At 44.3% G+C, this 23,704-nt stretch overlaps 1 protein-coding gene across 4 annotated transcripts in view; it reads right to left on the minus strand.

Moving 5' to 3' along the window:
• The window catches only part of GALM (galactose mutarotase), a 105,421-nt gene that overhangs the window by 48,545 nt on the left and 33,172 nt on the right, over positions 1-23,704 (minus strand). The window contains exon 1 of one of the 4 annotated variants that reach the window (XM_034659643.1): positions 1,136-1,523. The exons of 1 other annotated variant lie outside the window; for it this stretch is intronic. In XM_034659643.1, coding sequence (XP_034515534.1) covers positions 1,136-1,325 — 190 coding nt within the window. In that variant the 5' untranslated portion in view covers positions 1,326-1,523. Of the gene's footprint in view, positions 1-1,135; positions 1,524-23,704 lie in introns of those variants that run through there. 2 more of the 4 variants (XM_034659640.1, XM_002924043.4) reach the window with 2 other exon arrangements.

A 23,704-nucleotide genomic window follows, 5' to 3' on the forward strand; every position in this document is an offset into this window, starting at 1 on the left:
CCTCATACCTTCTGACTCTGAAGACCGAAGATCTGAACCCCCACCAGAGAAACACCAAGACCCGGAGTCTTCTGTTGACTTCTAACCATGAGCCATGTTACATATCTAAAGAACCAAACAGATAGAAAGACACACCTAAAGGAAAACCTCAAACCTCCTCTCTGGCAGTTTTTGTGCACGCCCCTTCCACTGAGCAAAGGGTATTTATCTTCAAGCAGTTTCCCTTGGCCAGCTTTATTTAGCTCAGACCTTATCTCCTGTCTAGCTACACAGTAGTGACAAGAGATAGCACCGCGTCCATTTTCCTTGGCTGAGATCAAACTGCACCTGTAATTAGGCATGAATCTGGTGAGTGGGCTAATGTCCATGACCTCAGCTAAAGGGCAAGCTCTGTGAGGGTCAGGACATTGTCTGTCTCAATGAATGACATAACTGAATGAACAGTTTGTGAACGCCTCGATTCATACATGCTCCTAATTGCCCACGGATTCCAATAAAAGTTCATCCTAGTTGCGAGGCCTCATTGCTAGACAGTGAGTCGGTCTTCCACTTTCCACTCAGTACAGGGTTAATGTGGCCCCGGGAACGCTGGGGCCCCATTACTTCAGATCAAGTTGGCAGAACTGCGTGCACCCACTGAGCCACGCTGGAGCATTTCTGAGACCACCAGACCTCAAAGAGGATCTGATGAAGGAGAAAGGAAGTAGACGATGCAGGTCTCGGATTGTCCTCCTACAGGAGAACATAAAGCCCGAACGGGGAGCCACACCCCCTCTGGCCAGCTCTTCCCTCTCCTGCCCTCGCAGACCCGGCAGCTCAAAGATGGCTCCTGGGTTGCAGGGGTTTCATCTTATCCTCAACTCTTCCAAATTAACTAAAGCAAGGCCTAAATGGATAACCAGAGACCAAGTCCTGTAGTTGTTCCCATTCATTTGTCTTTTTCCGGGCACTGGATGGAAACACGGAGTTGGCCGACGGCAAGCACTCCTCTGACGGCGACCAGCTCGGGGACTTGCCCCGGGTCCCGGCCGCCAGCAGCCCGATCGATGGGGGGAGGGGGGGCGGCGTGTGCGGGAGGACTGGTGGGCTGGGGGTCCGGGGCCGGCCCGGCAGCCCGGGGCAGAGTTCAACCCACCTTCCAACTCTGCAAAGCCGAGCACCACATCGGACGCCCTGCCCTGCCTGTCTTTGACCTCCAGGGCCGTAATGGTGCAGCCCCAGGAGATGATGTCCACTTTCAGCAGGTCTGACTGCAGCTGGAACTTCTCCACTGTCCCTGCCCCTGAAGGCAGGTCTCCAAATACGGCTCTGGTCACCGAAGCCATGGGGAAAGCAGCAGGCGCGCCGCTGCTTCCGGCCCTTGGAACTCCAGCCTCCAAAGGGAGAAGTTTACTGGAGAAGAGGCGGGACCCGGCTCAGACTCCTCCCCTTCCCTGCCTGGATTGGGAGAGTGACCGCTCCTGCAAAAAATGCCCTCTGGCGACTTTCTAAATCTTTTCTTCGCCTGAGGGTGACAGGAAGGCAAAACTTCCAGGCAGGCTTTTCCTTTGCTAACTCTGGCTGCATTGCATGTTGGGAGTGGTAGTCTTTGGATGATGAAATTGCATGTTGGGGCCTGTAGTCTTTCTAAACCCCCAATCCTGAATCGGCAGGATTCTACCCCCTTCCCTGGCACGCGGTGCCCAAACAGGCAGTGAGCTAGCTGTTTATTAATGTTGGTGGCAGACTTTCAGGTAAAATTCTGGAAAATGCAGAGAGCAGAATTAGAGACAGACAAATGTGGGCGGGTGGGGGAGGGAAATTCTGGTTTGAAATTAACTCTTCGATCCGGAGGAGAAAGAAGTGCCGAGGTAATTTAGAGAAGGGGTTAGATAAGTGCAGGTGACTCCGAACACTGACTGAAGATTCCTTCTGTTTGTCCCACACAGTGAAGCTCTGGACATGTTTGTGCTGGAACCTCTGTCCATAGGCTTTCCTGGTGGCGGGCCTGGAGTAGCAGCCTGGACAGGGTCAAGTGTAGCTGAACTAGGGCTTTGTTACTCGGAGGTGGTCGGAGACAGCCTCTGACTTTCTTTTCCTCTGGGGTCTGGGGAAGGGCCTTGAGGATCTACCCCGTTTTGTTCCTGAAGTCCAAAATTCCTTTAAGAAGAGATTAAGTGAGGGGCGCCTGGGTGGCCCAATGGGTTACGGTGTTTGAGGGTTGTGGGATCAAGCCCCAGGCTCCCCGCTCAACAGGGGAGTCCGCTTGCTTGAAGATTCTCTCGCTTTGCCCCTCCTCCGACCCACGTGCTCTCTCTCTCAAATAAATAAATCTTTTTAAAAAAGGGATTAAGGGAATATTTATTAAGGTCCCCCCTAAATGTCACATACTGTACTTTTATTATCTCTTTCCTACAAGCAGAAAAAAGCTTTAAGTATGTACTGATGGGAGAGGAGAAGACAAGCAGATCATTAAATAATTGTCATGCTTTAGAGTGCCTCAATTATCTGAGACACTCTTTTTCAAGAATGTGTATTTCCAGGCTCATCCCTGGAATTTCTGATTCTGTGAGTCAAGGGCAAGACTCAGGAATCTGCCCTTTTCACAGGTTTCCCAGGTTATTCTAATGCAGATTACCTGAGACCAGACTTTGAGAAATGGGGCTCAACAGTTTGATGACTAATCTCAGAATTTTTTCCCCAAAATAGTCTCTGATGCCATAAGACTAAGATAGAGCTCCTAAAGGCCTTAACAGGGTTGTCAAATAAAATATGGGAGCCTGTGTATTTCTTTGCTAAATGTGTCAACTCTAGACAGTACTGGGCCCAGGAAGGGGGAGGATGTTGGAAGCCGGAAGACGTGTTTTATTTGACTGCCTTTGTGCTCATCTTTGCTTGACACTGCTTTTGGTTTGGTTCCTAGGTACCACAGAGGAGATTCAGCTAGACTGTGGTAAGTACCAAAATGCATCTTCGATTGGAAAATGAGAATTAGAATTGTGTTCCTGGATCAGATGCTAATACAAATAACTGTCTCTCAGCCCTTTTTCTGTCTGTAGTTTGAAGGGATATTTAACTTTCTTGCCACAAGCCTCAGTTCTCATTCATGAAGCAGGAGAATTGTGATGGCAAAGGGAAAAGAGAACTTGCAACAGGCCTTAGGGAAGCTTAACACATAATAACAAAAAGACCCATACGAGTGACATCACAGACTGCACCACACATGCACAATAACCGATCGCCCTCTTGCCTGCTGCTTCCTCAGAAATTCTCATCAACTCTGCAATCCTCATCAGCCCACTTAACATTTGTGGCTGATTCATAGACAAGCCCTTTCGGCAATGCTGTGTGAGCACGGATGTCTCAGAATCTCTTCTGTGGGCAGGAAGACTGCATTTTCTTTTCTCAGCCTACGGTTCTCAATGTTCTGCCAAGCTCATGTTGTCGCAGAAAGAGATAAATGCATTTGAATGGCCAAAGCCAGGTGTCACTAGGGGAGGTATTGTAGCTAGGCTTGGTAGGAAATGAAACATACTGTGATGTTTCTCTAAGATGTAGGGAGTACGTGTCTTCAGTTCATTTTCCTTTCACTTTTAAGGGCTTAACATAGTGTCCAAAATAGGACCACCTTGTGCTAGGTCAGCGGTCAGGCACGAATCTTGACTTTTCTTACCAAAATATCCTATTTTCCTAGTTTCACAGTGATACTCTAAAGGAATATTTGTGCACTTGGGGCACCTGGCCGGCTCAGTCGGTAAAGCATGTGGCTCTTGATGTCAGGGTCATGAGTTCAAGCCCCACATTGGGTATGGAGCCTATTGAAAAATAATAATAATAGGGGGCGCCTGGGTGGCTCAGTTGTTAAGCGTCTGCCTTTGGGTCAGGGCATGATCCCAGAATCCTGGGATCGAGTCCCACATCAGGCTCCTCTGCTGGGAGCCTGCTTCTTCCAATCCCACTCCCCCTGCCTGTGTTCCCTCTCTCGCTGGCTGTCTCTCTCTCCGTCAAATAAATAAATAAAATCTTAAAAAATATAAAATAATAATATACATATATGTACATGTATACATATATATGCGTTATAGATGATAACATTTTATCATATATAAAATAAAATAAATTTTATATATAAAAAATAAAATAAAGAAATATTTGTGCACTTAAAAAAAAGGAAGAAGAAGAGGCACCCTAAATCTAAGAAAATATGTTCCATCTCCAAGGTTGGATTGGGTCAGAAGTAAGGTAGTAACTTTGAAAATGAAGCATTGTCAATTTCAGGGAAGTATTTTTATTTTGGGGATGGGAGCTGAAGGTGAGGTTATGGGGTAAAAAGAGAAGGAATTGTGACATTTATGTTAAGAGGAGTTACTTAAAATGGATACCTTTTCTTTCAACCAGAGAGTGAGGCATCAGGGTAGATGGGTAAAGAATAAGGTCAGTTTCTCTTCCCTCCTGGAGGCTAGTCCTCAAAGCTGAATGCTTGGGCAGCCAGGAAGGAGGAGATCTGAGGCTTGGACCCTGGGCCCCACTGCCTAATTATATGCAGACACAGCAGGTGTGCTGTTCCTGGGACCTGTCAGAAATGGCTCCAAAGCTTTAGGCTGTGGACAGCCTGCTAGGCAGGGGGAACTCTCTGAATTAGAATAATAAAAGCAACTCAACACCTCACAGTTTGTCTATAAAAAGACCCAAAATAGATTCTCTTCAGTTGATAATTTACCATCTTCCTGTTCTCTTTCCTGTTGCTCTGAACTCGGAAGAGCATTAATTGTCTGTTATCTTCATTGGGCACTCCACTATGCAATGTCTTAGATTGTTGTTTATCTTTCCATGAGTACGTTTTGTTGTTATTGTTTACTCAGCTATATGGGCTCCCTGACTCTTCATTTTAACTCACAAATTTTTGGTAACCTCAACAACACTATCCTTGGTTTCAGAAGAAACCTACTTGTATCTGGAAGCCAGGAATACCGGGGAGAAGCCGATCAAGTTCACAAGAGGTGGAATTCTTCACAGTTCAATTCACCTCTATTTCATCAATAATTTTGGAGCAGCTGCTGGGGAAGGCAGGTGAGAAGTTGTTGAGGAAGCTGGATTAAATGTTGCTGTCTGACATGTTCATTCGTCAAATAGTCAATGAGTGTGTGCCAGGCATCGTGCTAAGAGCAGGTTGTACATTGATAAGTAAAACACGATCCTTGCCTTCAAGGAGCTTACAGTCTAATATGATGCAAGGCTCACCTCCGTCTTCCATAAAGCCTTCAGTAAAATCTTCAGAATTCATTACCAGTCAATGCTGGATGAAAGAAAGCGCTGGGACTGGCCTCAAAGGAGTTGTAATTTCAGGGTTGCCCAGAGAGTTCAGCTATATTAGGATTATTCTAGAATCTCCTAGCACCAAGCACAAGGACTGGCAATCTTAGATGCTCAGTAAGTAGCTACTGAATGAATACATAATACACTGGTATTTACAATGTCGTAGTGGAGAATTGGCTCTGATAGCAGAAGATCTGGGTTCAAAAGGCATCAGAACTTACTGGCCAGGCAATTTGTTCAACCACTCTGAACTTCAGTTTCCTCGACTATAAAATGGGAATAATATCCTATGATTGGTCCATCCAGTTATATTTATTGATTGCTAGTAAATATAAAGTGCTAAATATGTACTGGGCACCATGATAAGCACCCTTATGAGTCAGGCCCTGTTATCTGATACAGAAACTGAGACTTACTGAGGTTAAGTAACTTGTTCAAGGTCACATGGTTTGTAAGTCAGGAAATCAAGATTGGATCCTGGGCTCTTTGACTGCAGAGATAGGGGCATATAACCACTTGCGTATATGCTGCCTGGTATTGTGGTCAACTGAGGACCTGGATGCCAAAGCACTGTACAGATTCTAACATAGTACACCAATGTAAAATGTTCGTCTTTTAATTTTTATGGTAATTATAAGTTTGAAAAATTAGTTTCTGGAATTAGGTTACATTGGGCTCAAAAGGGCATTGCATTCACTTACTGTGGGGAAAAAGGGCCCAAGGAAAAGAGCTAGTCCTTGGCACCCACACACTCTGGAAACAAGGCCTATTATATTGTCATTTGTTTATTTGTTGTTATGTGTTCTGCCAAGAAAATGGAAGCTCCACAAGAGTGAGAAATTTCACTGCTGTATCCCAGTAACTAGAACAGATTAGTAGATTGCTAAAAAATATTTGTTGACTGAATGTTTGAATGCTGGAAAGGATGTGAAGCATCTCTCATACACAGCTGGTAGAAGTCTACAGTTGATAAAACCACTTGGAAGGACAACTTGTCAATATCTAATAGAGTCAAATTGCACATAACCCACCAATAGCCCATGACCCAGCAATTCCATCTTGGAATATACCCTAGATGATCTTTCGCATAAGGGCATAAGAATATTTATAGCAGCATTCTGTGTAAGAATAAAAATTTGGAATCAACCTGAAGTCCATCATTTTAAAAATGGAAGAAAATTTGGGTATAGATCCATGTAATGCAATATGACATAACAGGAAAATAAATGCCCTAGGGACTCCACAGGTCCTCAGGCATAAATTTCATAATTATAATCTTAAGGGGGAAAAAAAAAACAGTGCAGAAGGGATGCAGAAGTATCATTTATATCAAATACTTGACCTTGCAAAATAAGTTAGATCTCTCTCAATTTAAGGTCATTTAGCTCGTGGGCTTTGTAGAGCTAGGGTTTTAATCCAGAGCACTTTCCACTACATCCTTCAGCCTCAGGTAAGCATTGACAGTCAGATAGGCCCTCACAGTGCTCTGGAAACCCCATTGATTGATCTTTCCTTAGTCTGAGTGAATGGTGTTGCCAAGGAAGTGGCTTGGGGAGATGTCTTTTCTTCCCCCTCATTTTTTGATGTGAATAATAGATGGTTAATCAATTTCATGTAAAGCAGCTTCAAAACAAGCCCCTCATCCATTCCCTTTTACTTGACTGTGGCACCTACCTATAGAAAGTCTAAAGCCACGGCTGGCCCGAGCACATTCTTTGGTTTTATATAGACTAGATAAACACTTCTGGTTGTCCTTTGTGAGAGCAATACATTCAAAAGTCAGAACTCTTAATTCCACAAGTCATAAACCAACTCAAATTTGGCTTAGGCAAAAAAGGGAAATTATTAGATAACAGAGTGAAAAGTCTATGGACGAAGCTCTCTTCATGCACGGCTGGATCTGGGCTAAAACTATGTCAGTAGAACTTGGTTTCTCTCCTCCTCTAGTTCTGTTCTCCACTGTGTTGGCCCTATTTTCAGACTGGTTTTTCTACCTATGATTCCTAGCATCTCCAGGCTTATATTATCCCTCCAATACCAATCTCAGGACACAGCAAGCCTCACATTCCCAAATAGTATCAAGGAAAGTCCCAGTGTTGACTCTCACCAGGTCCTGTGGCTTTCTGAACCAATTGCTTGGTGCTTGGTAAGGTTGAGTCTGCCTCCCCCAGCAATGTGGATGGGAGAGCGGGGAGGGGTGATTCTCCAAGGGAAACTCTAGATGCCAGTCCCAAAGTGAGCATGGAGGCTGGACAGGCAAAAACAACATTCGCCCACCAAAAAGAGTAATGGGGTAGTTTCGTTAGAGAATTGTTGAATGGGCGCACAGGGAATTCTTGCAGAGAGAGTTCGTGCACTTAGAATATTTGACACATCAAAATACCTGTGCCCCACAAAGAGCTGTCAGCATTCTGTCAGCGGTTGTATAGCAGGTGCTTGCTGCCACATCCTTACTTCTAGTCTTGTTTTATCTTTGTTGGCCCCGGTCTCCTGACTAATGTGGTAGTGATGCAAACTCGCTTGAACCTTTCTCAACACCTTCAATTACCCTGCTGTTTTTCAAAGGGCAAGAGCTGCCAACATTCTAGAAAGAACATTAGCTCGGATTCAGCCTCGCCTGAAGCACATTCACCCCCACCTTGTCTGAGAACAAGGCAGATGAGGGAATTGCTCTCCGAGTTCATCTGGATTCCCTTCCTCATAATATGGAATCTTATATCCAAAAGCATAGCTGAGTGTAAGTCTTGGCGGAGAGTAACATTCAAGCATTTACAACGTTTAAAGATTATGTGACTCACATCAGTGTGGAGAATTTGCTCTCGTGAGTTTGCCAGCCTGATTGCATAACCTTTCATTCGGTGTCTGCAGTACTGGCTTACCCATCACAGTGTGATCTTGATTTCTCCAGGACACTTGTTCAAGAGGTCCCAAGTGGCACACACTTCTTACTTTTATAATTCCTTGTTTTTGAATGGGTCACATTTGGCTCAGCTTGAAAGATAAATTTCTGACAAGATGTAACAAGCATTTTTTTTCCCCCTCTTTTTTCTTTTTCGCCAAATTAGAGCTTTAGAAAAGTGACCCTTTGATTAGTTAGAATTAGGTTTGGCTGCCTAGAACAGAGATCCGAAATCACAGTGGCGCAAGAGAGGTACAAGTTGTTTTCTTTTCCCCTAAAAACAGCCCAGAGGTAGGTGTGTCAGGATCCGGGATTTTACTCTATTTGCAAGTGCGTAAGTTGCTGTTTCATGGATGCTGACTGAAGACACAGATTCCTGGGTCCAAGACAAACAATTTCATTACTCACTGCTAGCAAGAAGCACATGTATCCTGCGAGTGCTGGTTCCTTATGCCCCGCCAAGACCCAGGGAGGCAACACGGAGGAACCAAGGTAGACGGGATATGTACAGCGGGTTTGCATTACAACTGGAATCTACCACTTTTATAGTAAATGCTAAGTAAGCCTGCCCTTTGTCTGGGAGAAGATGAATCTGCTGCTCACCGCAAACTCAACCCCGAGAAATGGTTGCCTGAAGAGTCATCAGGGCTTTGCGTTCTTAGCATAGCCAAAAACGATGTCCAGGGATGCTCAGGGCCTTGGTGGATTGTTTCTCTCAACAAGTGGTCCAGGTGAGTATGGTGGTTCTGCTCCATGTGGGTCATCTGGTACATAAGTTCCCTCTAGCTTGTTGCTTCACTAGCTGAAGGGCATGACCTGAAGTCCACTTAGCCAAGGATGTATGCCACTGGGTCCACATTGAGAGCAGCAGGATGGAGGGGAGGATGTGTGGAGGGGGGATGTTGGAGAAGGGGCAGGCCCTCTCCTTTGAGGATACATCCTGAAAGTTCCGTAACTTATTCACCTGCAGGGCAGGTTGGGAAAATATATAATCTTGTTTTCTCTGGGTTCTGTTCGTGTAGTATAAAGAAGACGATAGTGGAGCAGTCTGCCATATTCTTTACTAACAGTTTATAGTGTTTCAGTAAATACTTTCCAGGGACCTTGGAGGGTTGCTAACAGCCAACTTGTCCCTCCTGTTCTTTGCACATAATGAAAATCTGAGCCTGGTTTGGGTGTATACTAGCCCGATAGCTATGAGCCCACATTGGGGATGGGACTATGGGTATCAGGTACACGCCAGGCACTGCCCAAGGCGAGAACACAGAGTCAGAGGATTTCCAGGGATCTAGAAGAAGACAGAGATTTTAGTCCAGAAGATGGTGCCTTTGTGAGTGTTGAGCTAGAAATTGCAAGGATCAGAGTGACAAGGTCTGCAAGAGCTCTAGTTGGAGAAGTTCATAATGGCCAGAGGGTGGGTGGCACACGGTGTGATCCAGTTTGATAGTGCTGCATTTTTCGATGCAGGAAGAGCTTAAGCCACACAGGATTTCCCCCCAGCCTTCCCAGACTGGCTTCCCTGCAGACTATCTAGAACCCCAAGTCAATCAGCCACAGTGCATGTGCCATTTGTATCTTGGAAGAGGACACTGAGCCAGAGTTGGAGGGAGGGTTTTAAGGAGTCCGTGTTGACCCAGTGTAGTCACAGGAAGAATGTCCTGTGCCAAGTGATTGGAAGCTGCCTGGGGCACTATCCCAAGTACGGTCCAGCTAGAATCCTTGGGATGACTCTGAAGCTGCCTGGTACTCTCTCCTCATTAATGGTGGCTCTGCAGTATAGCCCTCTAGTTCCTGGGGAGCTTCTCTTTCATGGAAGGCTTGAGCCTCTACTCCAAATAGAAGCACTTAGCCCATTCGTTCCACTTGGACTTCAGCACATAGGGCCTCTGTCATGTCCCTTGATTCTGTGCCACCTTTTACCAAATTGACCATGTCTCCCTCCCTGCAGGTGGGCAAGACAATCATTGACCAGGTTAACTTGGTCCTAACAGGGTCTTAGTAGAAGAAGTCTCTGCAAAAATCACCACATTTTTTAAAAAGAGAAAGTATGAGGGCCCCTTACATGGTTTCAGGTCTGTCAGGTGGTATACCAAGATGGGTGGCATTGGTTGATAAAACAGCGTGGCTTCTCCAGGAGGAAAGAGAGGAGAAGGCAAGAAAGGGACGGTATAGCATCCTAATAAATGCTGGGACAGCAGTGCTGCTGAGACCTCAGGAATGAGGCCAGGATAGGAAAGCTTATCAGCAAAGCCTTCACCTGCACTCTTGGGGCACATTCTGGTGGAAATGGCTGAGTGAGTTTATTGTAGCAATTTTGGGGCATGAAGAAAGCCTTGACTACTGATAAATAGCCAAGAGGAGCTAGGGGAAAGAACCTAGCTAGATGGAAGGGGTCTGCCACATACCATATGACTTGGCTCAAGGTCAAGAGGCAGGTCAAGTGGTATTCAGCCAGAGTCAAGGTGGTCAATGAGCCCATAAAATGATTCCAAAAAATGGACTTGTGCCCTATTCTAGAGTGGGCCCTTTCCTCCCTGGCCTGTTAGAGATTGTCCACTGGCTATGGTGTGGATTACAATCAGCAGGTCAGAGGCCCATAGGCAAATTCTGCCCTCCTTTCGGTAGGTTTGTGCAGGGAACATCTAAGCCCCACTTCCGCTCCCCTTCAAAAGGCTAACACTGAATTTAGGTCAGAGAATTGCAACAGAATTGGCCATTTCTTCTGGGCTTAACCACATTCTATAAAGAAGTGCAGCTGTACAAGGGCCAGGTGAAATCAGAAAGAGATGAAATACGACAGGGCCCCTGTGTGGTTTTTTTCTGACACCAAATGTGTCATGTTTCTACAGACACCAACCAATTCTCTGACACTAATTGGGTGCCCAACAATTCAATTCAATTCTGACACTATTCACCTAGAGTTTGGGTCAGATCTCATGAGTTAAATTAGGGCTCCGTCCCACAGGACTGGCTCCACATCACACGTCAGTTGCAAATGGGGTATACAGGCTACCCAGATTTCCTCCAGCCTGACTACAAATTTGGGAGTTCCCATGAGCTCCCTTCAGATTTGATAATTTGCTAGAATGACTCACAGAACTCAGGAAAACACTTTACTTAGGCTTACCAGTTCATCCTAAAGTTTGTACTTCAGAAACAGCAAAGTGGACAAGATGCATAGGACCAATTACGGGGAGGGGGTTGGGGGGTGAGGGTGGGGCCTGGGGATTGGTGCAGAACTTCCATGTTCTGTCCTGGTGTGCCATCGTCCAAGCACATGAATGTGTTCATCCACCTGTCCTTTAGGATTTTTATCAAGGTTTCATTAGGCCGATTAATCTAAATGGTTGGTTAAATCCAATGGTTGGCATGGTTGATTAAATCTCTGGCCATCGGTGATTGAACTCAGTTTGCACCATTCTCCCCTCCCTGGAGGTCAAGGGGTGAGACTGAAAATTCTAATCCTCTAATTACTTGGTTGGGTTTTCTCCCGACCAGTTTTCAACCTGAAGCTATCTAGCCCCCCGCCACACCCCAAGGGTTGTCTCATTAGCATAAGACAGTCATCACTTAAGACACTCTTATCACTCAAGAGAGCTCTGTGCCAGGAAGTGGAGACAAAGACCAAATACTTTTATTATCCTACAGCCCCCAAGTGGGCCCTACCATGCACTCAATCTTCAGGGAGTGACCAGGTCAAGGAGGAGGAAACTTTAGTGCACCTTAGAATATTCTGGGGGCCCTATTAAAAATATAGATTCCTGGGTCTGACCCTCAGTGGCTCAGTGGCTCTCAGTCACTGAGGGAGGGACCTGGGTATCTGTATTTTTAATAAACTCCCTAAATGATTCCCATGCTCACCGAAGTTTGAGGATCATGGAACAAGCATTTCCTTGGGTCGTCCCCCATTCCCCCAACACCATTCCTTCCAGAAACGTGTCCAATCATACCCTGAAGGAAGAGCCCCAAGTCTGACTGCAGGTTACAATCTTCCCCTGACTCAGGACAAGGAAGAGTTACAACTGAGTACGAGGACCCCTAGGTGAGGGCAATCTTTAGGATCCTGGAGATTCTGCCTCAGGTTGGAATCAGAAACTCAGAAAAAGGAATCAGAATTAACACTGGTCAGTGTCTGTTGTGTGCCAGGCGGCGTGCATGCTAGGCATTTTAAGTAGTGTATCTGCCTGGGAAGTAATAACCATTGCTATTCTCATGGCTGAGAAAACTGAGACCCAGGGAAGACTTTGGCTGAGGAGTCTCCGCGGGTGTTCAGACTTGGACCTGCCTAGCTCCGCTCCCAACGTCAAAGTGGTAAGTCCTGAAAAGAGAACATGTGGAGCTGGTGTGACCTGGTTGTGAGCCAGAGTCACTGCAGCTACAGTACAGGGTGTCCGTCACTCCATAATCACTGCTCTGGAAAGGACATGCTGATGGGGCAGCTCTGCACCACCGGCTTCAGCCCGCAGCCGGTCCTTAGTGAAGCAGCTACTTCCTCAGCGATTTCCTGGGAAACACCTGTCCTGCTGAATGTGTCCTGTCTTTGCTGAACTCAAATCCCCAAGGTAGAAGAACCCAGCCAACAGTTCTAGAAATTGCTGGGATCTACATATCTCATGCTGATTATGACACGGTTGATCCCAGTTGTGCCTCTTCTGATGATGAGTGCGCCCTGGCCAGAGGGTCTAGGTCCTGTAAAAAAATAAAAGCCCATTCCGTTTCTTTTTAAGAGGGGAGAGGTATCCTTCTCTAGTACCAGGCTCTAGCTAAAGAACTGGGGACAATGAAGTAATAATCACAGGCCGTTTGATGACATAGAGTGGGGCAAAGAGCTGGAGAGTCTTGGGCCAGGGACAGGTCCCCCCAAACGTACCTACTTCCTAAGTGGGAGTTATCTCTGGTGACCAGATTGCTGATGTCTCCCAGATTCGGGGCCACCCACGGACAGGGAGGGTTAGAATCAGCCGATGTTCGCATGGTTGACTCTGCTTTCTTGGTGTTTCTATCAGAGGTGCATAATCTAACTTGGGCTCTACAACTGTGTTTTGCAGAGAAGACGGCTTTTCCTGTTGTGTTGTCCATAATTGCTCCGGGCTTCTCCAGAGCTCCCGCCCACATGGTTAGTTGCTGTTGGTGGTGGTGGTGGTGGTGAGCTAGATGTCCGATTTGGTTTAAAGCACGGTGATGCTGATAATTAAAATGATCTCTCTGGGTGTGTTAAAAGATAAACTGAGGCAGATTAAAAATTTAAAGAGCTTATTTGAGTAAAACTCGACTTGAATGGGCAGCAACAAACTGGAAGTCGTTAGGAGTAAGACCTTTCTAGAGAAAAGGTGGAAGTGAAGGAAGGAAATTATTGATTGGTTACAGTTTGGTCTAGTTGGCTGTTTGTGATTGGTTGTCCTTAGGTTTCAGTTTCATAACCTGGAGGCATTTGCAGGCTTAGATTTTGGTTTGCTTACATCGGCTGCCGTGGCATTAGGGCCACCTCAGTCTAATGGCCTTCTTATTTAATTCATTTAATAGGTATGTTTGGTTTCTCTTGGATAAAAACATTGTAACTCTCAGATAACCTCCCCTTTGCCTGCTTATTTTCCTAATATGGTGAGCAGGTATGTGGAGAAGAGGCAGGGGTGTGGCTTAGGAGCCTACCTCAGCAGGAAGAGCCGGGGTCCTCATCTTGGGGGTCCTTTGCCTCCTCTGCTGCCTTGTCTACCTGTCTGCTCTGTGCTGTGCTGGTTCCTAAGCTGCATCCTCCGGCCATTAGCAGGTGGCCCTTAACAGCCTTAGCAATGCCTCCTGGGAACACTGACCCCTGTCCCTCGCAGACTTGGCCTCCCCTCAGCTCCCTCTCACTGTGGACCCTGAGCCTCTGCTTTGTCCTCCATTGGACCCCTGCCCCCCGGGGTTCTGCAGTGGGGTCTTCTCTTTGTTTGGTTCCTAATCCTCTCTGTAGTGTGCTCCTACCTATGGCCCCCAATATCTTTATCTTTCTTTCTTTTTAAAAGATTTTTATAAAATAGAGACCAAAAAGAGAGCATGAGCGGGGGAGGGGCAGCGGCAGAGGGAGAGGGGGAGAGAGAGAGAATCCTAAACTAAGCCCAACATGGGGCTCAATCGCAGGACCCTGAGATCAGACCTGAGCCGAAATCAAGAGTTGGATGCTCAACCGACTGAGCCACCCAGGCGCCCCACTTTCTAAAACATCCATATGACCATGTCACTCCCTTCCTTCAAAACCTCTAGGAGCTTCTATTTTCTGTAGGGTAAAGTTTAAGCAAGTTAGCCTGGTACACAAGACTTGAAAGGATTTGACCTCAATTTGCTTTCTAACATCATCTCCCCTTCTCCAGCCTTGCATACCCATCTAGCACACCATGCCTTTTCATGCCTCTGAGTTTATGTATTCTTTCAATCCGGAACTTTCTTTTTTCTCCATTCTTTAGGGCCTAGCTCAAATGCTTCTCTGTGAAACCTTCTTTTTCTTCATCTGTGCCCAGATCTCTAGTGTTGCACTTACCTTATTAGATCTATAAGGAAGATAAAATATTTTAAATTAAACTTTAAGGTTTAAGCAAAATATGATTCTTCACTAAATTATAAAATAACTCAAACCCCAATTAACTACAAATGGTCTCTTCTGTGCATAAGAAGCAGCCCCTGGCCATCAAAATAAAACCGCTTTGACACTGACATATTTAAAAAAATTTTTAAATAGGCAAGTCTCTGGGGCGCCTGGGTGGCTCAGTGGGTTAAGCATCTGCCTTTGGCGCAGATCATGATCTCAGGGTCCTGGGATTGAGCCCCTGTCCCTTTGCCCCTCCCCCTGCTCATGCTTGTGTTTGCTCGCTCTCTCTCTCTGAAATAAATAAAATCTTTATAAATAAATAGTCCAGTCTCATAATTGGCTGGTTAGGAGTGCTTTTGGCTGCAAATAACAGGACATCTATTTGCAACGGCAAGCAGCAGGAGGTTAACACAAAAGACTTTTCTTTTTCTTATAAAACAAGAAGTCGAGAACTGAACAATCCAGCAGGGATACAGCTGCTAAGAAATGCTGACAAGAACCAAGGCTCTTTCAGTCTCTCTGCTCCGCCCTTCTTAGCTAATGGGCTTTTATCCTTATGCTTGTCGCTTCATGTCCCCAACTGGCTGTGGAGCCTCATGTTTGCCTTCCAGGCAGGAAGAAGGGGGAAGGTGACAGGGACGAAAGAGGCTCTGCCCATTGTAGCTATTTCTTTGCACTGGGAAGTGAAACGTTCCTGGAAATCTTAGGTACGAGCGTTCTGTTTGTGTCGTATTGGCCAAAACTGAATCCTATGGCCTCTCCTCACAGCAAATACAGAAAAACAGGTATTTGCTTTCCCAGCGTCTCTAGTAGAAAAAGGCCGGAGAAGAGGACCCTGTGAATGGCTTTAGGGTTGCGAATCCCCAGTGTCTCTCACGGGACTCTATTGAGTAGGTTATTCATGAGATCAATTATAAAGAAGGACCTTGCTGGGAAGAGGGCAGAGAGCATGGTGGGAAAATCCCAGGTCTGTGTAGTGTACATATATCCACACTCGTGCAGCCGGCGCCCAAATCTAAGTGTGGAACATTTTCATTACTCCCAAAAGTAACCCCCTGCCCCATAGCAAGTCACTCTCATCCCCACCCCCAGTCCCTCGGGACTAGCCAACCATTATTTTACTCTCAGAACAAATGTTTAAAAGGGTGATTTTTCTGCCAGAAAGTCAGTAGAGAGCATTATAGAAATGAGCTTCAGGGCAGGGACTTAAATTTAAACAGATCACGAGAGGCAATTCATCTGCTGCAGGGAGAGTTTTTTTGTGAAGGAAATGATTCATTATCTCACTCAGTGAAAGGATTTCTAAGCCCCTCATCCCTTTCCTCATTTGGTTCAAACTAATCATGCTGTTTTCTAAGTCCTGTTTTCTGTTCCAACCTTTCTTAAAGTGAGTGAGACTTAGAAAGACATAAAGTAGATATAAAGTTACAAAGTTCAAAAACTCACTAGAGGGAAGACATTAACACCCCGCGCCCCCGCCCCAAGGCCTGAGGAAAGCAAACAAGCGGCTAATTGATAATGATAACTGGAGGCAGGTGCCTGTTCTGCTCTCGTTGAAGGGGTGTAGCCTGTCCCACTTCACATGCAAGAGATAATATCACTTATCTACTGAAATGAAAACGAGCAAATGCACGGAAGACTCAGAGTAATTGCTTTCATTCTTGTTTGCAGCATTCCCTCTAACTGTCATATCCTGCTCTGCCGGGTACTTGTTGGCTCTAGATGAGAGAGAAAACAGGAAATGAGGCAGGTAATCAGCGCCGGCAAACTACTATCGCCGAGGAGTATCCAGGGCCACGGCTTTCTGATCAGAGGTTTCGGGATCAGTGGAGAAAACCAGAAAATTTGCGCCAGGTAATACTGAAAATAGAAAAACTGTGCCCAGACAGAAGTGGAGGGAACGTTTCCATGAGCCAGCTTTTGAGATGGGGGTACGTACCGCTTAAAGTAGAGATCTTAACCCCTGAAGACCGCAGATTTGAATGCTGTTCTGTTGGTTTCAAACCCAATCGAACTACTGAGTTTCTTTTCCTCTTAGCAATTTTTTCTTTTTCCTTTAATTACTATCACTATAGCAAAAAGATGTTTTGTACCAATTTGCCATTAAAAATGGTATATGGTTACATTAATTTTATGCTTATTTTTATCTTATTTTCTGAGATTTAAGTACATCAACTGCTGAGTGGGTGCCTTAAAAACCAATAATTTCACCTCGGAAGAAAAGATAAATGCCTGTTTTAGAGTTTTTTTTTTTTCCAATTTAAAAAGTTTGTAAGTGAAAAATATTTGTGGTTTCTGGAACTGCATGGGCATTCTTAGTAAGGACAGTTTTTTATTTGCTGCTATTTTTTCTTATTCCTTTGTTATTAAATTTTTGAGGCATGTGCAAAAAGGTAGAGAGTAATATAATAAGTATTGAAGTTTCAAATCTTTGCTTAAGAAATAAAGTGTTGCAAATAAAATTGGCCCTTCTGTGTATCTTTTCCCAAGTGCATTCCCCATCTTTCCCCACAGAAGAGCCAAACTTGTGCCTGACTTTGGTTTTCGCTCCCAGATATGCCTTTATCATTGTGATACATATCCATGTAATCTTTGTTTAAAACAAGACAAAAGGACCCAAATAGAGCTGCTGATGCTAAGCCCCCCATCACCAGACTGAGCCCGTTACAGTTTTGGCTCTCGCAGGAATGGAATCTTAAACCCCTCAGGCGTCGCCTGATCAGCACTAGTTAGGTAATCTGAGGGGTAGATCCCTACCATCCCCTAAAGAAATGTAACCTTGCCATAACTGGTCCCCCTATTTGCCTAGTACAACCTCCTTGTTCCCACTCCCTTCTGCCTGTAAAATCCTTTATTTTGTACAGCTCCTCAGAGCTACCTTCTATCTGCTAAATTGGATGCTGCCCAATTCATGAATCATTAAATAAAGTCAGATCTTTAAAGTCTACTCAGTTGAATTTTGTTTCTTAATATCCCAAACAAAGTCAGGCTTGTCTGCATATTTTATTTTATTTTTTAAAGATTTTATTTATTTGAGAGAGAGAAAGAGAGAGAGAAGGAGCAGGGGGAGGGGGAGGGGGAGAGGGAGAAGCAGGCTCCCCACTGAGCAGGGAGCCGGATCGCAGGACCCTGGGATCATGACCTGAGACCCCAGGATCAAGACCTGAGCTGAAGGCAGCTGCTTAACTGACTGAGCCACCCAGGCGCCCCTTAAAATTCCATTTAGATCATGAATTGGTTAAGAAAAAGTGTCACTGGGAATATTTTTTTTTTAATGAGGATACATTTAGGATGTCAATTTTGCCATCTCAAAATTTCACCGAGAGGGGAAAACTCCAAAATCATGCACAATATTTATAATAAATCATTTTTGATTCAGGCATCATAAAAACTATAAAATACATGAAGAAAAAAGTAGTAGAGAAAAATGAGATGATCTCCGAATAGCCTGCTGTTCTGAGCTCAGCTGAAAATGTGTCTATCTAACATCACTTACAGATAGAACGGTGTCTTCAGGAGCAAAAGAGCACCTGACCATGCTGCAGAAATGATCGTTTATGTACTAGGATGTAATTGCTACTAAGATTAATAATAAAATAACAATATTTTAATGATAATTTCAGATTCATTCTTGTGCCCCAGAAGCCATTCTTAGATGTTGACATTTATCTTTGTCTTTAACTAAATATTGATTTGAACCTATTGGCCCTCTGCCAAAGTGTGTATTTGGTGCACCTTGATCCATGCTATGTATTTTAAATAGTCTTCTTCAACTTGATTTTTTACTCCACTTTATATTCATGAGATTAGTTCGTGTTGTTACGTGTAATTCAAGTTATTCTGTTTTGCTGGTGCTGTGTAGGTTAGCATGAGTTGTGTGTCCAATTCATTTATCCCTGTTCCGTCGATGGAAATTGAGTTTGTTTTCACATTCTCACAACCACAGCAAACCATCTTGCTGTGCGCATTTGTGTACACACATATCTTGTGAGGGCTTCTCTAATATTTGTACCTAGAAGTGGTAGTGACATGCTGGGTCAAAAGGTGCTTTTTACTTTTATTTTTTCATATGCTTTCTAAATCTTGATGAATTCAAAAGAGCACCTTTGGACTGATGACTCCCTAATCGACACCTCCAGTCTTGTCCTGTCTCCCAGGCATCAGACTTCTGTCTCCATCTGCCTAATAAAGATTCCAACTAGAAGCTTGGATGGGCCACTGCAACTGTATGCTTATCCTGTTCAAGACAGAGCTCACGTTTTCCTCTCCAACTCTCTCCTTATAAAACACATGTGAGTGTCATAGTTACGAAAGTCTTGGGCATGACGTGCAAACTGTTCTTTACAAAATAGAAGCATCATCTACTTAATCATCGAATTCGTTCTAATTCAGATGTATTCTTCTCTTTTAGACATAGATAGATAGACAGGCTGGCCTTTCCAATTGCTCTAGAGCAGGGGCCAGGGAATGTTTTCTGTAATGGGCCAGATAGTAAATATTTCAGGCTTTGCTGGGCCTTATGGTGGTCTTCACAACTACTCATCTTTGCCCCTGGAGTTTGAAAACAGGCACAGAGAATGGATGAACACATAGGTGTGGCTGTGTTCCGATAAAACTTTACTTGCAAAAGCAGGCAGTGGGCCAGATTTTGCCCATGAGTCGTAGTTTGCTGACACTCTTCCAGAAAGTCAACAGTTGTCACATAATAAATGATCGTTTGCTTCCTGAGCCGTCATGTGCAGAGCTGTGCATCTGAGAAGCAGCTGGGTTGCAATTCTGCAGAGTAACGGGAAAGTGTGCTGCGCCTGACCCTGTGATTTACGATTCGGGTATGGTGTGGAGATCAGTGCAGGTTTTCTCTGCCTGTAGTATCTGTGTTACTATTGTGTGTCTCTTCCGGGGAGCCCTCCCAGTGGTCTCTGGTTGTCCTTCAGTGTCACATGCTCTGGCCAGTCACTACTCTCTAGTCCTCTACCAAAGTGAATTTTTCTGTAAACCATGTAGCCCGTATTTTAAGTCAGCTATTTCTCTGCAACTATTCCACCCTACGTTTGGCAAAAACTGGCCCGGAGTCCTAAATTACTTATATAATTAGTCATGCATCCTTTACTTCTTGGGTGATTTTGGCAGATTATGACATTTTTCTGACTTTCTATTTGTAAAACCAGGCAAATAGTACTTATCATGTAAGTTTTCCGCAAGGATGAAATGAGCCTATGTATATAAAGGATCTCGTGGCCAGGCACGTAGTAGGTGCTCACTAATAATGATGATGACAATAATAGCTGACACCCACATCGCCCTTGCTATGCATTGCTCACATGCCCTGTGCCTGTCTTGACTTGAATAAACCGTACAATAATCCTATACCTAAGGATTATGGCTATCCCAATTTTACAGGTGAGAAACTTAGAGAAAAAGAGGTCACATAGGGGAGCCTGGGTGGCTCAGTCGGGTGAGCAACTGCCTTCGGCTTGGGTCATGATCTCAGGGTTCTGGGATCGAGCCCCGTGTCTGGCTCCCTGCTCAGTGGGGAGTCTGCTTCTCCCTCTCCCTCTGTCCCTCCCCTCCCTGTTGTACTCTCTCTCTCAAATGAATAAATAAACTCTTAAAAAAAAAAAAAAAAAGGAGGTCACATAGCCTGGATTTAAAACAAGGCAGTCTGGCTCCAGAGTTGCCCTGATAATGTTGGCCTAATAAGAATAAAAGAGTAAGAACATGTTCTAATTTCTTGATTATTATAGTCCTGCACTGTATATCTTTGTTCTTTTTTTTTTTTTTTTAAAGATTTTATTTATTTATTTGACAGAGATAAGAGACAGCCAGCGAGAGAGGGAACACAAGCAGGGAGAGTGGGAGAGGAAGAAGCAGGCTCATAGCAGAGGAGCCTGACGTAGGGCTCGATCCCAGAACGCCGGGATCACGCCCTGAGCCGAAGGCAGACGCTTTAACCGCTGTGCCACCCAGGCGCCCCTGTATATCTTTGTTCTTATATCTTTGTCCATGTATTAGATTATTTCCTTAAAGCTCTTGTGTATTTTCATTTATAATATGAAATCAAAGTATGGATGGAGCCTTGTGATATGGAAGGGACCTCAAGAATTTAACACTGTTTCAGGGGCGCCTGGGTGGCTCAGTCGTTAAGCGTCTGCCTTTGGCTCAGGGCGTGATCCCCGCATTCTGGGATCGAGCCCCGCATCAGGCTCCTCCACTCGGAGCCTGCTTCTTCCTCTCCCACTCCCCCTGCTTGTGTTCCCTCTCTCTGACTGTCTCTCTCTGTCAAATAAATAAATAAAATCTTTAAAAAATAAAAATTAAAAAAGTTTTAAAGATGTTATTTATTTGAGAGAGAGAGAGTGAGAGANAAAAAAACAAAACAAAACACTGTTTCAGTAATTCCATGAGAGGAGGGACCCCTCCACATCGGTTGCTGAAGACCTCTTATTTCACATTGAAATAGTCTGGGAGTCCTTTCTGAAACGTCTGGAAGGAGATCAAGATAATTAAAGGGATTCTGCATCATGATCCATCTAGGAGATGGTCTATGTGCGGCGCTGTATAACAAAGCACGGTGCACGTGTGTTACGTTTGTATTATCGTGTCACTGCAGGCTACCTCCTTGCTGTAAACTGAGCAAATATGGGTCTAGGAGACAAATTTCCTCTCGCTTCCTCTTTTTTAATTTTTATTTTTTTTGCGTATGGCTCCGGACCTATTTATGAGCAATCTGATGCAGTGGTTGCCATGGTAAATACTTTTCATAAGAACTAAGTAATTGTTGGAAGCTGTTATCATTTATCATTATTTCAGAGTGATTTGAATGTTCTCCCTTTCTCCCTTCATTTAAACATTTTTATCTGCATCAGACGTTCTTTTTAAATTTTCTCTGGAAAAGATATACCTCATTAAGGACTCAGATACAGTAATTAGAGTGAAAATACATGCTTTTTTCTTCTCCCAAAGAAAATTGTCAATATGCTTGTCTACTTTTTGATCTGCAGGACTTAAAGTATCTGACTCCGACCTCACATTATAGTTGCTTTAAGCCGGGCAACAGAAAACGGTCTTCAACACTTTGGTGGAAAAAAAGGGCAATTGAGCCATTTTACCACAGAGGGAGTATTTGTGAATGCTCACATTATAAATGTGCTCAATAGCCTCGTAATGGAATCATACTTCATTCAAACTCTAAAAGACAAAATTTAAATGCAGTTTTATAGCATAGATGAGTTCTGCAGCTGTGCTAACAGCATCTGTTGCCAGGTGTCCCATGGCTTACCCTCTTAATTGATACACGGTACCCGAAGATACCAAGACAATGAATTATCCTTAAAGTGAAAAGGACTTGGAGCACCTGGGTGGCTCAGTCTGTTAAGCGTCTGCTTTGGCTCAGGTCATGATCCTGGGATCCTGGGATCCTGGGATCGAGCCGCATTGGGCTTCCTGCTCAGTGGGGAGCCTGCTTCTCCCCCTCTCCTGCCCCTCCCCCAACTCATGCTCTCTCTCTCTCTCTCTCTCTCTCTCTCTCTTACTCTCTATCTCAAATAAATAAAATCTTTAAAAAAAATTTTTTTAAAAAGAAAAGGACTCTGACATACAAATGACATCAAGAACTTGAGTTGATATAAACAGGATTGAGAAACATGAGGTGGAGGATTTTGTTGTAACCACATACTCGTGAAAATAGCCAACCCAACAGAGCCAAAAATGTTCAGGTGTATTTTAATCACAGGGTGAAAGACTTGCCTTGTATCATTCTAGGGCAACCTTTGCTTTTGTCCCTCTAAAATCCAAGACTTCTTATTTTCTAAGATGATATTGTGGAACGTCTATTGTGGACTTACTTGGTTTTTCTTTCTTTTCTAGGATGCATGGTAATCTTGCCCATTAGTGAGTTATCTGCACATATACTGAGCTCTCTTCTCCCTGCCTCCCCGCTTAGTTTCCCAGTCCATTCCCTCCTTATCTCCCTTTCCTTTTCCCCCTTCCCTCCTTCCTTCCTTCCCTCCTTCCCCCTCCCCTCCTTCCCCCCTTCCTTCCTCACTTCCTTCCTCTCTTATTTCTAGAGCATTCCAAAGAAATCAAAGACATGGTAATGTTATAGGTATGGGTGAGGATGAGTAAGGAAGAGTAAAGAAATGGCAGTGTATTTGAGGTTGAGTCATGTGAAAAACTCTGAATTATTCATTCTGAAATAATTTATTTTTGCTTTCTCTGTTATTAGCAACAAGTGATGTAACTTTCAGTTCTGTGTGAGTGTTTTGGCATCTAGGTGTTTCACATAGGTAATTTTTATATCCCTAAGTAGCTTCTAAAAAACAGGGTCTGTTTCCAAACAGAAAGCTCCTCAGTCTTTCACTCTGGCAACTCTCCCCCAAGGCCATCCAAAGTCTGTTTTTTATAGTTGCCTCAAAACTCATCTTCTCCAGGAATCTTTTACCAGAGTCCCCTCTTCTAGTATCATCTCTTCTATTTTTATTTTTTAAATTTTAAATGATTAAAAAAATACAGATAAGTATAAAATACAAAGTTTTCTCACCTCCCAGAATTGAGAGCTGTTAGCATGTTGGCATATTTGCTTTTAGCCTTCTTGTGTATTTCTGTGTATCCAATAAAATAGTCCCCAGTGCATTTGAGGACTTTGATCCCCACTGTCCTCACATGCTCATCCTGCCTCATCGTCTGCCATGATCATACATTTGCTGTGAATCCTTCAACTTCATTTTTCACTTTCTGCCATTTCTTCATTTTGTGTCATGAATGCTTTTCTTCCTTTCTTCCTTTCTACCTTCCTCCCTTCCTTCCTTCCTTGGTATGGAATTCTTGGTGGTTGCTCTAGAACTTTTTTTTTTTTTTTTAGGGAGAGAGAGCACACTTGCATGAGCAAGGGTGGGGGATTGGGGGAGGGAGAGGAGCGGAGGGAGAGAGAGAATCTTAAGCGGGCT

This window comes from Ailuropoda melanoleuca, chromosome 4 (assembly GCF_002007445.2).
Source record: "Ailuropoda melanoleuca isolate Jingjing chromosome 4, ASM200744v2, whole genome shotgun sequence".
NCBI classification, from domain to species: Eukaryota; Metazoa; Chordata; class Mammalia; order Carnivora; family Ursidae; genus Ailuropoda; species Ailuropoda melanoleuca.